Here is a 14,615-nt window from a genome sequence, read left to right as displayed (position 1 = left end):
GAATATATTGAGTCCGCAAACTCCCAAATCGATTAAGCGGAATTGGTACGATATCATGCCGAGTGGTTTGCTCATCACGTAAGGACATCCTAGTATCTTTTACAGAAATGTAATGACAGAAACTGCTGCATTGAACCAAGAAGTAGTTACTTTTGTGTAAATCAACATCAATTTTTACCAGGCCATGTTCCTCTCAGCTAAACGCCAGATGGTTTGAAAACACCAATCCCAAAAGATGTGAGCATTAATTTTCCGTCTCTGTTCGTTCGAAAATTTAAGAACTACTTGCATATAGGGAACTTCGTATGAACATTTGAATCTGACCTGGGCAGATATCTGATTTTTTACGTTGATATGGGTGTGATTAGTTATCATGTGTGTTTTTCTGTGCTCGTGTCTTTTTTTCGTTTTCCTGTGTATATCACCATGGTTCCTCCAATTTTTTTCTTATGGAACGCACTGGTTTCGATAGAATGTTCCTCTTGATATCACTGATAACTTTCGGATACCAATCTGGGCTCGGACGACTTGTAAACTTTTTCACATATGGCTGTTTCTTTTATTTTTACAATAGTTGGTCACTAGGTGAGATTTGAAGTCGTGTCCTCATATGTTATCGACTCGGGTATCAAAAAGAAGTTGAAAATTAATGTAGCTTCCACAATGAAGAGGGGATCTTTGCTATCTCACGTCACTCGCCGCGTAGAATAAGGGGGAATGTATACTCAGGCCAATCGAGACCTTTATTTGTATAACGGTGCTGACAATATCATGTAAAATATCGAAAATTCTAATCTGTTACAACAATGTTATCCACATTTCATGATTCATTTCCTTGTGACACATTTTTTGTAAACATAAACGGTAAGCATTTCAAAGGTGTTTGGTATGATATTTTCACTACTAAACCATAAATCCATACACACATAACCGTTTGAAACCATGGCAAAATAAAACCTCTACCATATTGTTTTTACTCAACGAAGCAGCAAACGTGTTTCTGTTTCACTTCCAGCAAAAGGGATGAGATGGTTATATACTGTTAGAAGGTGTTTGAAAATAACGACCGGAACGCAGTTTAATCATCATATTAACGTGTTAGTTTTTCTTATAAAACTTCTAACGATATCGATTGAGAAACATAAAAATAGCCGATGATATCTATAGCCAGTGATCGAGGCCAAATAATGAAATACTTAAATAAATGATTTAGAGAACATTCAATGGAATGGGAGAAAAATGCATAATTACCTGGTAGATTATTGACATAACCTCCATCCAACAGTAGGTGTCCGTCTTTGGGATCACACAGCGGGGGCATGTATCCGCTTAGTGACATGGACGATCGAACATAACGCCAAAGGGAGCCTTCATATACATATTCGACATAGGTTTCATTCACGCATCGTTTTCAGTTTGGAATGTGTTTGAGTGTTGTATGAAAGTAATACAGTTTAGATCAAACGTAATTTTCGTTCAAATAAGTAATGAAATAATGTGTTAAATGCAATTACGAATAAAAAACATATCCAAAAGCAGAAGAAAAAAGAGAGACGGTTTCAAAAAGACATATGGCAAGAAAAAACCTGTGCGATTTTCGAAAATTTAAATTCTCAGAACATATTTCGAAAGCGCGCGAAAATAGTAAAATATGGCTATAAATGTTGACATATATGTATGCATATTAAAAGAAAATCCAATATTACCGTGAGTATGCGTTCGTGCACAACTGGCAGAGATGTCCGTGGTTAGTGTAAAATATGGTATCCAAAGATCTTCGATGCACACATCACCGAAAGTCCCGCGAATCGTTTGATTGAAGCCTCTGCCGGAGAACATCGATGTGATAGGATAAGTCAGATCCGCTAACTGGATGACCCATCGAGTCATTTTCTACGCAGAAAAAAAACAACAATTAATCTATCAATTCAGTCGATCTTTTTTAGTTCAACTTACTTTGCACCACTCACGAGCCTTTTGCGTTACGGTGGTAATATTTTTCTCCGAACACCACAATGCGCCCATGAAAGCGCCAATACTAACCCCTCCAACCATATCTATGGGTATTCCCGATTCTTGGATTGCCTTCAGCATACCTACATGAGCTGCCCCACGGGCTCCACCTCCTCCCAAAACCAACCCAACAGAATTGCCAGTCAACCAGCGAGCTAGCCGAGAAAAGTCGGAATGAATGTTCGGCTCAGACATCAACACTTTGCTGTATAAATCATTCTGAAATAGAAACATTCGCAGTTAAACAACCAAATGATATGTCATTCGTAATATAAGAAACTCTTACGATTCGATATTGGCTCCTCCTAGTGAACATACGCTTCGGACATTGGATATGATGATGCCGCGACACCCAAGCTCGCATGTTCAACCAACTAGTGGTGTTGGTTGGCCTAGCGGCACCCTCATGGTGCAGCAGTACCAGCTCCTTCGCAGTTCTTATCGCCAGTCTGTCGATCTCTTTTTCAATCCTCCCTATTGTAGGAGCTCGATCACCTAAACCAACTATGAGTATTACATCAGCTTGTCTCAGGCAGCGCTGAGTCCACGTCCCAAGCGTTGAATCACACTGATATAGAGCTATATTGTGACGATCTTCCTGTTGACCAAGCCAACTAGTCAAACGATATTCGTTCGATTGATCCATGATTTGTGGCCCAAGCGTTTTGCGTACCACCTCCGATGTGAGTCTCAGTGTGGAACCGATAGCACACAACGAATGGTACAATTCGTACGTGAACGAAGTCAGTGGGACATCTTCGCTTGTCGCAACGATGGCCACCGTGCAGTATCGATGCTGAATCTGTTGGTTCGTATCAAACGGGACGGAACTCAGCGAACTCCCGGTGATTGATTGAGACTGCATCGATCCTAAAATTCTATGGCTCAGCAAGCTTATCAACTGTGTCACTACTATTGGATATTTGAATTTAATTGCATTGAAAAGTCCTTCCGGTAGTTTGGCAAGCTCTGAATCACGGACAGCCATCACAGTTGTTGTACGAGGCGTCTCGGTTATCATTTCCACAATGCCTATTAAGTCTCCCTTGCCGTATTCTCCCACAATTTCCTTCTTCCCATTGGGGTGAGTGATGACCGACCGAAGTCGACCATTCAACACAATATAGGTGCAGTCACTGTTTTCGTCCTGTCGATAAACTGCCCTTCCAGATTCGAGGAAATTCCAGTCCAACGCGAAATCACACTGGCGCACTAGCGGCGAAAGTCGCTTCACCACGCTGTCAGCGATATCGAGCACGACACCCGGGCGTTCACGCATTATGCTGGAATAGATTTGTATTTAAAAAAATGGGTGGGTTCTATATATGATATAACCGCAAAGTTGACGTGGGACTACCTTAGCTCAGCAATTATTTGTTTGTATTGATTAAAAATTTTAATGAATGAAACAATTTCCGAATTCAATTGTGAGTAAAAAGATTGTATAATGCCATGTAAGGTCAATTCATGCAATAGATTATGTTCTTCGTTACAAGTAAATTTAATGACAGTCCTTTTACGTTTGGTATGATGACATCTTGGTTTTGATGTCTGTATTAGACAAACACATTTAGTCAGAACAGAAATGCCCCCGATTTGCATGTATTTGCAATGCCGATTTCCCCACGCTCCATGAATTAGAAGTCTGTGTTAGGGAAACACATTTCAGTCGGAACAAAAATACCCCCGACTTTCATGTATTTGCATTGCCGATTTCTCTAACGCTGCTTGGTTTTGAAGTTTGTGTTAGGGAACACATTTCGGTGCGAACAAAAGTCCCCATACTTTCATGTGTTTGCAATGCCGATTTCCCCAAGGCTGCTTGGTTTTGATGGGTGTGTTGGAGAAACCGTAAATCGGGCCAATCAAAACGAGCTAGTTAGGGCGTTCAGATAACGCTTAACATTTTACAGTTATTCAATTGATTATCTAATGAAAAATAATATTTTATTAATTGCGATGGAAGCGTAGAAATATTCCGTATCAATTGATGCAAACATCTTTCCGATCCAGTAAGAAATGTTCGAGTTATAAGCATTCGGAATCTTTCATTTTGCCTGCATTTTCTATGTTTAGGTTTTCATTTAACCTCCCATATACTCCGGTTAGACGCAGTCCCACGTCAAAAAAAAAGATCCACTTTTGTTAGCGCAAACATCGAATTGACTAACAGCGCCTAGGACGATGAAATTGTAGAACATATAGGAATTCAAAATTCCGGATTTGCCGACTTTCCTTCAGAATTTTTCGATTTTTCTTTCCGTAACATTGATCTACGGACAGAAAAGAATACCACAAAATATAGCTGGCTCAAATCTGAACATTTATCGGGGGTTGCACATCTTTGGCGACCCTTTTTTATTCATTTAGATTACATTGGTGAGTTTTTCTATTACTTCATCCATACAGAACACAGGAGCCATCTCGTCCAGAGCCACAGAGGACGGTTTTCATCATATCTCATTCCACTACGGCATCTTCTATCGTAATAAGCACCACCCATTGACTAATCACCATCCTTCTGCCATCATTACTCGGTTGTAACACTGGTGGGTGAACCCAACAACCAAACAAAACGGCCCTTTTCGAGGCCACAAAACAATTATGAAAGAGCTTAACGATGTAAATTTTCACATATCCCAAATCAGCATGCAACAGATAGCCTAATGGAATTCTACGACAACTATGCGATTGTATATCGGACACAACCCTCCTGTAACTTTTTGTTTGTAGAAATGAATTTGTGGATTGCGAAAAAATGGGCTGGTTATATCTATGATATAACCGTAAGGTTGACGTGAGACTACCTTAGCTTAGCAAGCATTTGTTTGTATTGATTTAATTTTTGATTGAATGAAACAATTGCCGAATTCAATTGAATTCAATATATTTACTTTGTGAGTAAAAATATTGTATAATGCCATGTGAGGTCAATTCATGCATTTGGAAAGATTATGTTCTTCGTACAAGTAAATTTAATGACAGTCCTTTTACGTTTGGTATGATGACATCTTGGTTTTGAAGTCTGTATTAGACAAACACATTTCAGTCAGACCAAAAATGCCCCCGATTTGCATGTATTTGCAATTCCGAGTTCCCCAGACACCTTCGTTTAGAAGTCTGTAATAGGTAAACACATTTCAGCCGGAATAAAAATGCCCCCGAATTGCATGTATTTGCAATGCCAATTTCCCCACGCTGCTTGGATTTGAAGTCTGTGTTAGATAAACACATTTCAGTCGGAAGAAAAATACACCCGACCTGCATGAATTTGCAATGCCAATTTTCCCAGATACCATGATTCTGAAGTTTGTGTTGGGGAAACACATTTCAGCCGGAACAAAAATGCAACCGGCTTGCATGTATTGGCAATACCAATTTCCCACGCTCCATGGATTTGAAGTCTGTGTTAGGGAAGCACATTTCAGTCGGAACAAAAATACCCCCAACTTTCATGTATTTGCAAAGCGGATTCCCCCATGCACATTGATTTTGAAGTCCGTGTTAGGGAAACGCAGCTCGGTTGGAACAAAAATGTCCCCTACTTGCATGTATATTTGCTAAGCGGATTCCCACAGGTACATTGATTTAGAAGTTTGTGTTCGGGAAACCGTAAATCGGACCAATCAAAACTAGGCAGTTAAGGCGTTTAGATAACGCTTGACATTTCACAGTTATTCAATTGTTTTTCTAATGAAAAATAAAATTTTATTCATTGCGATAGAAGCGTAGAAATATTCCGTATCAATTGATGCAAACATCTTTCCGATCCAGTAAGAAATGTTCGAGTTATAAGCATTTGGAATCTTTCATTTTTTCCTGCATGTTCTGTGTTTAGGTTTTCATTTTACCTCCCATATACTCCGGTTAGACGTAGTCCCACGTCAATATTTGTTGTATAATATTTTAATGTATAATATATTACTACTTATTTTACTGTGTCCAATATAGTCTGTTGTGGATTCAAAGTACAGTAACGTCTCGAATACATCATGCTCTAAAAAAATTCTCGCGTGATATATTCGAAATATTTTTGACGTAGAACTACGTCTTTCATTAAGGGTGCCAAATCAGAAAACAGGTCACGTTTTTATGAAATAAAGTTAACGTTAATAACTATTTTTGCCGTGAACGGATTTTGACGATTTACATACTAAACGAATCGGAAATGCCGTAAGATTTGTTTGATATGTTATACATTAGAATCCCCTGGTTTGTAAATGGTTAAAATTCATGAAAACTTTAAACGTTTCTATTTTCCCCTACATTTGTTCTGTCCATTTGTGTGCTTTCCCGAACAGAGCTGTCAATAACGAGCAACTTATCGACGATCAACGGAGGGGAAATCGTAGGATTTAAAGTCTCCGTGAACAAAGGAAAAGAAGAAGAATGAAGGGGAATACTTGCCTAGAGTATAAATAGTGGATCTCGCTGCGGCATACTTTCATTCGGCATCGGACTGTTGAGCAATCCAGTTCACATTGCTTTCGCTGCGCTTCGATCTAAGATTGGACCCCACCAGTGGTAACCCAACTTGGATATCGTCGTGTGATTTTTTCTATTCGTTTTTCGCGTTATTCGTATCGTGTGTTTTTCTTTCCGCGTCATAAATTGGACGCTTCGCGTAGTGTGTGATGAGTAAGAAGAAGAGGAAGGCAGGCTCGAGCCCTGCAAAAAACGAACGCATTGCCAGGGGCAATAAAATTTCGAGACAAGCGTCATCTAATGATGCACGCGATGGCGATTTCGGCGCGTCGGTCGAAAATGTAAACGCAGTTACCCAGGCAGCAACCAAAATCAAGCTCCCCCCGCTGGTGGCGAAGGCGGTCGCTCTTGACAACCTCATCAGCGAATTCGCATCGATGGGTTTTACATCAGAGTACAAGCTGTGTGGCATTATTCAGTCTTTTTCCAAGCAGTTAACATTGTTTGTTTTCCGTCATCATAAGGGCTTCGTTGGTGCCTTTGAGAATGCATCAATGCATTAAACTGACGTTATGGCGATGCAGGTGTTAATGTTATGTGCCAAAAAAATTATTTGGGGAACACCAAGCATCTTGAATGTCTTACTGGAATGTTATAAGTTATTTGGTTATTAAACTGCCTTCAACTAGGATTGCATTTGCGCTAATATTGATCATAATGAAGCATTGCTACTATTTTCGAAGTCGTTATTAACGAAAAGAGTTTATTTCGCTTGTTTAGTCACCAAGAAAGTAAATGTCGTTCTGGAATTTTGTATGTGATTAGGTTTCGCTTGCCAGTAACAAAACTTCCTCCACTAAGGGTGACAGCTGCGCTTCTCTCAAGCATGAGAAAGTAATACAACTTTTCTCAAGGCCAGTAATATTAACAGAAGCGTTTCTTTTGAGAATAGCGCAAAATGATGAGAAGTGTTTATATTTCTGGTAGTTTCAAGCCACCAATGTAAGGCTCTGTATGCATGCTATGGTGAACGCTTGTTTGGCGCTTGGTTTACGTTGTACGAACGATGCCTAGAGGTGCCATTTCTTTGAGGCAATACTAAATAATATGTAGCATGATATTTGATACTTGCAACGGTTATCATTGTTGAAAAGTTGTTGTTGTTTCCATGCGGTTCCAAAGATATATTGATGCAGTTATAAGATGTGGAATAATGTTGCTGGTGCAAATTGCGAAAAAGGCGTTCGAGGTAAAATTCCAATGCATTGACATGAAATAATAAAAAATAAAACGATCAGCTAGTGTATTGTTTTGCGAGGGCAAGAATGAATCATCAATCAATTATCGTCAACTGATTCTACAATGAAAAAACCGATCCAGAGATTATTCTACTAAGTAGTTGTTTCTAAAATTTCACAGCATTATAGAATAATATCCGAAGGTAAAAACAAGCGACTTATAAAAAATAACAGCGTAGTTCTACGTCACAATGCGGTCGTATCTTGGACACAACCTCCTATAATTTTTTTCCCAAAAAAAACTCTGTTTTTCCATTTCTGCATAACTCAAGAACTAATCAATAGAACCGAGTTGGGCATATGGCGGTAAAGCAATAAATGTTTCTATGGTGGCTTTACATACTTACCCCCTTTCCCTTCTGCATAACCCGAGAACTCCTCAAGCAAATGGAGCCAAATTTGGGATTAAGGGTTTTTGGGTACGAAAAATGTTTCTATCGTGGTATGACACTCCTCCCTCCTCTGGAATGGAGAAGGAGTCCCATAAAAATAATGCATATTTCAACCAAACATGACAATTTTCGGAAAACTCTGAAGAAAAATGGGAAAATTCTATTCCCATATGTTCTATAATTACGTAGTGACAAGCGTTGTTAGTCCATTTGATGTTTACGCTAACGAAATTGATCTTCGTTTGAAAGTAGAAATAAAAAAAGGTAATTTCAAAGGGTCGATTAGAAGATAATTCATTGAATAGTTCTGCGATTGGACCCATGAACATGCGCTTAATAAGAAAACGTGATTGTTTGAAGGTATTGATGCGTTATTTATGTCACGTTAAGTAACGCAATCTCAACCCGTCTTGAGAAACGCGAAGTTGTTTTGAACCATCAGAAATGCATAATTGGGTGGCCGAACTACAATTCTTAGGTCACCTGATTAGTTCCGAAGGGATGCGGCTAGCTCCAACCAAGGAGGAAGCACTGTTGTCTTTCCGTCACTCTGGAAATGTGGCCGAAGTCAAGAACATCCTAGGTTTTGCAAATTGCACGAATCAATTCATTTCAAATCTAGCTGCAGTTGCCGAACCACTTAGGAGACTCTTGTATCAAACAGTAAAATTCGTATGGACGGAGCAGCAACAGAATGCATTCAATAATATTAAACAAGCCATGGTGAAACAGAATAAATTGGGATATTACAACTGCAACGACACTACGTCTGTAATTGCCGATGCAAGTCCAACCACTTTGGGAGCTGCTCTAATTCAGACCAATAATCAAGATATAACCGCGGAACTTGAGACAGGTGCTATGTCTCGCTTATGAAGAGCACCCAGGCACCCGAATGATGAAGAACCATGTTCGATTTTCGGTGTGGTGGCCCAAGTTGGACTCCGATGTTGAGACCTATGTGAAGCGCTGTAGAGAATGTTAACTTGTATCTGCTTCGGCCGTTCCGGAATCAATGAGCCGGCGAATTTCATCTGCTAGACCGTGGGAAAACGTAGCGATGGATTTTTTAGGACTATTGCCGGAGGGACAATACTGGTTGTAGTAGAATACTACAGTAGATACTACGAAGTGTGCGAAATGACTTCAATCACGGAGGAGAATTCTATAACGGGGTTGAAAATGATTTTCAGTACAAGCGTGGTGGAATAGAATAAATTGAGAAATCAGTAGTGAGCTCGTGTCCATTGTACGCTTGTGACGAAAACCTTGGTGCTCTGCTCACATTCCCAAATTTCTTGCCAAATCAAGAAAAAATTACTGGGGACATCTCTTCTGCCAATGGCCTTATAGAATTTCTGGCCTGGGAGAAGTCCAAAATCCATCTTCACGTATGATTCGTTATCATCAGCATGCATCATTCGTACTTCGTCAAAACCTTGTTGTACAACTTTCGAGTGCATCTTTTGGTCACCATATTTTACTTCAGCGTTCTGTTTGGTTGCTTGCAGGCACCGAAATTACGATAAACTTTTCGCATACGAATTCTCCGGACGGTACTTTGATTAGAGTTGTGCACATCGTACACGGTCAAATTAGCGACCTTCGGCGATTTCTCAATTTTAGTACCTGAACATGCCGGATATTTATTTATTTATTTATTTGTCCTCGTCTTCGATTTACAATCGTATAGACTGAAACTTAGATTATGTCTCTAATCCTAGCCTTAAACGTATTCTTGAACATACCAAAATCGTGGACATAGCAAACTGCGTTAAATGCTCTCAGACATGAGTTATATGAGTCGTTTTGTCAGTAACTGGTTCTGTGAAGTGCCATACAAATAAAACACAAATTTCTGCATTACTCGAGCTAGCGAAATTGATCGTTGTTCGAAACTGGAAATGGATTTTAATGTGATGAAACGCACTCCTATATCTTCTTCTATCTATACAAAAAAAGGATCACCGGATGTGTAATCCCAGAACTCGAGGAAGGAACCATTAACCATTGAGGGCTGTCTTTACTCTGTCATATTTTCTGTATAACACATTTATTCCATGTAACGGAGAAACATGTTATTTGCAAGTGGTTGAAAAATCTTGAACGAGAATTGTGATCCAGAACAAGGCGACATCGAGGGCGTTCGAAATGGTTTTTTCCAAACCACGAGTACTAAGTTTTCTAAATTGGAACCATTCCATAAAACAAAGCGCTTTTCAGGGCCATTAAACCTTCCAAAAAAGAGTTTAGGAAATACAGTTCAATGCTTTCTAAAACATTATCCAAAATAATAATAAAACACAAATTGATTTTTTCATAATTTTTTTGCCAGGATCTGATGAGTATGTGAATTTGGCAGTTGTTCTGAGCTTATTGATAGTTGGGGACTTTCCTGATTATTCAATTTTCACCAATTCTTAAATTGTTTCCAGATTGAAAGTACAGTAATTTACAATTAGTTCGACATTTAGCTAATTGGACGGACATGTAATGCGACTTATTTAGTTGGAGATTTTTGTAAATATAGAGTTCGGGGTCCAAATTATGACCCCACATTGAAAGTCGACACTGTACCACTGTCATCGCAAATGTTTAATTACAGGTTAAAATCGCCTCCAATGCGACACTGAGTGGCGCTTCGGCACGTCGCATTGAATGTAAGTTACTGTACAACATGTCACAAAGCTGGATGGGAAGAAATTTTCCAATTGTGAAAGCTGTGGCGAGTGGCAAACGCAATCGCTAAACAGGAGGGTTTAGCCGAACAAGATGGGGATATCGAGTGATAACAAAACAATAAACTCTTTAGGTTGAAGATAATTTTGTGATCCTGAAAAGGACCCTTTTTAGTCTGCATGTGAATCCAACGAGCGAACAAATCGTAATGAATGTATTTTTTTGCCATCGCTCCCTTTTAACGCTCATTCGTTCGTCTCGTTGGACTCGCCCCTCTGGCTGAGTCTGCCGATTTGTCTCTATCCTGTGAGTGTGTACCGCTAGAGTATAAAACACGCGGACCCCAAAAAAAAATCTTATTTTCTTTCAAACCGTAAACCCGTGTGGTTGTACGGCATCGGCATCATGGACGTAACAAAGGAGGACAAGTTAAGGGAAAGGCAAAGTCCCACTCGAACCGTGCAAGTGTGCAGTTCCCCGTAGGTGTATCCGCCAATTGCTCAGCAAGGGTAGCTAGGCCGAGCGCGTTAGTACCAGTGCACCAGTCCACCTAGCCGGCGTTATATAGTTTCGGCCGCCGAAGTGATCGAGTTGGCTGGTAAAGCTACTCGCGACGATAAGAAAAACCGCATTCAGAACAGAACACATTCGGTTCGGTGGACATCAAGGCAACAATTAGTTTCAGTGAGTGGCAAAGTGTTTCTTCGGCACGTCGCATTAAGTGTAATTTTCTGAACATATTGTGACATATCAAGCTGGATGGGAAGAAATTTTCCAACTGTGAAAGCTGTGGCGAGTGGCAAACGCAATAGATAAACAGGAAGGTTTAACCGAACAAGATGGGAATATCGAGTGATAACAAAAACACAACACCAAAGGTTCTTTTCAGAACCATCAACATATTCATAAAGAGTAAACAGTAAACTAATCCATTTTTCAGGTAGATAGGTAGGTATTCACGTAGGAGAAGAAAATAAAACAATATATTTGAAATATATATTTAACAAAAGCTGTCCCCTTTGTATAGTCCTACGTCACTCCGGTTATGTCCCTGACATTACCCACCCGTCTTTTATTTTTCACCGATTTCAGTATTTTTTTTTCCAGAAACTATATATTTATATATTTATATTTATTCATTTGCCAACAGATACAATGGTTATCCCAATGACATGAAAATTACGACACTACAATTTAATAATTTTTATTAATAACATAATGTATTTTCTTCAAAAAAATGTTAGTGAATGTTTGAGTAAGTGCCGTGGTCTGCTGTTCGACGCAACTTTGTCACGATGCTCTCACAAGAACGTTGTACGGCACTTACGTCCATTTTCCGGATACAATTCCGGATTCTTGTAGTCAGTTGCTTCGTGTCCTTGGCCCTCCAATTGTTTTTATACACTAGGGCACTGAGTGAGCCAAAGAAATCCTCTATTGGGCGGCACTGGGGCAAGTTTGTTGGGTTACGATCTTTCGGCACGAACGGTATCTTTTTCTCCTCAAGATACGCCAGCGTCTTCTTGGCGTAATTGGAAGACGCCTTGTCCGGCCAGAAGACGTACTTTCCATCCGCGTGATGCTCGTTCAGGAACGGCAGCAGGATTTTATCGAGGCACTCTTCTCAATAAATTGGTTGGTTGATTGCCAGACCGCTCGGCTTAAACCAAGGCTTTGAAATGCCCCGGTCGGAAATGGCGATGTACAACATAACCTTTTTTTCAAACTTGTGTTTGAACTTGTATTTCACTTCAGGCGGTGTGGATGACTTGTCGCTGGAGTAGTAATTATCATTTCCTGGAATATTCGTTTTGGACAGCGGAAAATAGCTTTCGTCGTCCAGAACGAAAGACGTCCCACGGTATTTTTTGGTCATCCACCGACACTGTGATTTAACCGTTTCAATCTGCTCTTCCGTGTACTCCGGCGACCTCGTCTTCTTCCTGCAGACGATTCCTTCCATCTTGAGGGTCCGATGGATCAATACGTGGGAGCAGCCATATTTCCGACCGGCGTCACGCAGGCTGGTTGCGTCCTTGTTGTCAAAAAGCTTTTTTAACGATGTCTTCCTCTGCTTCGTCATTATCGTCACCGGACGACCACTTCCGACCTTCCGCTCTACGTTCAGGGAACCCAGGATACGATATACCGTACTGACAGGTACATTTTCTTCCTTAAAATGTGCCACCGTGAACTTTTTTCCTTGCTGGAAATGCGTTTCGTAGCACCGTACAACGCGTTCGCGGAGCACGTGCTATTTCGACGCCATCTTTGCTTTGACTAAATTCGAATTAGCAAAACCAAACACGCCTACTGTTTCTAGGGAGCCCAAAGAGCAATTTTCTTGGAGAAAGAAAATTTTAAGCTCAGACAGCCCTAAATCGGACAATTCGAGTTCTGCTCTTATCAACACATCCGGTGATCCTTTTTTTGGTATAGATAGAAGAAGATATAGGAGTGCGTTCCATCACATTAAATTCCGTTTCCAGTTTCGAACAACGATCAATTTCGCTAGCGCAAACATCATAGAAACGTTTCGTGCCCTGTAAAACCTTCACATGCCAAATTTGGCTCCATTTGCTTGATTAGTTTTCGAGTTATGCAGAAATTTGTGTTTCATTTGTATGACAGCCCACCCTTAGAGAGCGGAAGAAGTGTCTAACCACCATAGAAATACTTATTACATCCTAAAACCTCCACATGCCAAATTTGGTTTTGTTTGCTTGATTAATTCTCGAGTAATTCAGAAATTTGTTTTTCATTTATATGGAAGCCCCCCTTAGAGAAGAGGGAAGAGTATCTAACCACCGTAAAAACATTTATTGCACCCTAAAACCTCAATATGCCTAATTTGGTTTCATTTGCTTGAATAATTCTCGAGTAATGTAGAAATTTGTGTTTCATTTGTATGGCAGCCCCCCCCCCCCTTAGAGAGTGGGGTGGAGAGGCTAGAGACTACCTAAGGGGGGCTAGAGAAGAGGGAGGAATATTTAACCACCGTAAAAACATTTATTGCACCCTAAAACCTCCATATGCCTAATTTGGTTTCATTTGCTTGATTAATTCTCGAGTAATGTAGAAATTTTTGTTTCATTTGTATGGCAGCCCCCCCTTAGAGAGGGGGGTGGAGAGTCTAACCACCATAGAAACATTTATTGCACCCTAAAACCTCCATATGCCTAATTTGGTTTCATTTGCTTGATTAATTCTCGAGTAATGTAGAAATTTGTGTTTCATTTGTATGGCAGCCCCCCCTTAGAGAGGGGGGTGGAGAGTCTAACCACCATAGAGGGGCTGGAGACCACCTAAGGGGGGCTAGAGGAGAGGGAGGAGTATCTAACCGCCGTAAAAACATTTATTGCGCCCTAAAACCTCAATATGCCTAATTTGGTTTCATTTGCTTGAATAATTCTTGAGTAATGTAGAAATTTGTGTTTCATTTGTATGACAGCCCCCCCCCCTTAAAGAGGGGGGTGGAGAGTCTAACCACCATAGAAACATTTATTGCACCCTTAAACCTCAATATGCCTAATTTGGTTTCATTTGCTTGAATAATTCTCAAGTAATGCAGAAATTTGTGTTTAATTTGTATGGATATTTTTTGTATGTTTTCTAATCAGTAGTCGGTTGATTTCATTCGAATTGAACAGAAAAGTAGTCCAGAAACGATCCCGAAAACATTCTTATTCTTGCCCGCTTGTTTCTCTAGAGCACCAAAAGTTGAATTTGGGCCCAGCAAGAAATTTGACCAGATCTAACTGGGCGACGAACGTGTTAATGGCATCGTTAGAATTAATTCCAGCGGCCT

General features: G+C 40.1%; 1 protein-coding gene across 4 annotated transcripts in view; it reads right to left on the bottom strand.

Annotated features, from left to right (window-relative positions):
* LOC129761262 (neuropathy target esterase sws) overlaps positions 1–14,615 on the bottom strand; it is a 69,080-nt gene that overhangs the window by 50,025 nt on the left and 4,440 nt on the right. For 3 of the 4 annotated variants that reach the window (XM_055759081.1, XM_055759127.1, XM_055758993.1), the window contains exons 7-10: positions 2,300–3,296; positions 1,957–2,232; positions 1,707–1,893; positions 1,252–1,368 (exon numbers count right to left, since the gene is read on the bottom strand). In XM_055759081.1, the coding sequence (XP_055615056.1) occupies positions 1,252–1,368; positions 1,707–1,893; positions 1,957–2,232; positions 2,300–3,296 (1,577 nt within the window). The remainder of the gene's footprint in view (positions 1–1,251; positions 1,369–1,706; positions 1,894–1,956; positions 2,233–2,299; positions 3,297–14,615) is intronic. The other variant, XM_055759036.1, reaches the window with a different exon arrangement.

Source organism: Toxorhynchites rutilus, chromosome 1 (genome assembly GCF_029784135.1).
Source record: "Toxorhynchites rutilus septentrionalis strain SRP chromosome 1, ASM2978413v1, whole genome shotgun sequence".
Lineage (NCBI taxonomy): Eukaryota > Metazoa > Arthropoda > Insecta > Diptera > Culicidae > Toxorhynchites > Toxorhynchites rutilus.
This window is presented reverse-complemented; position numbering and strand designations above follow the sequence as displayed.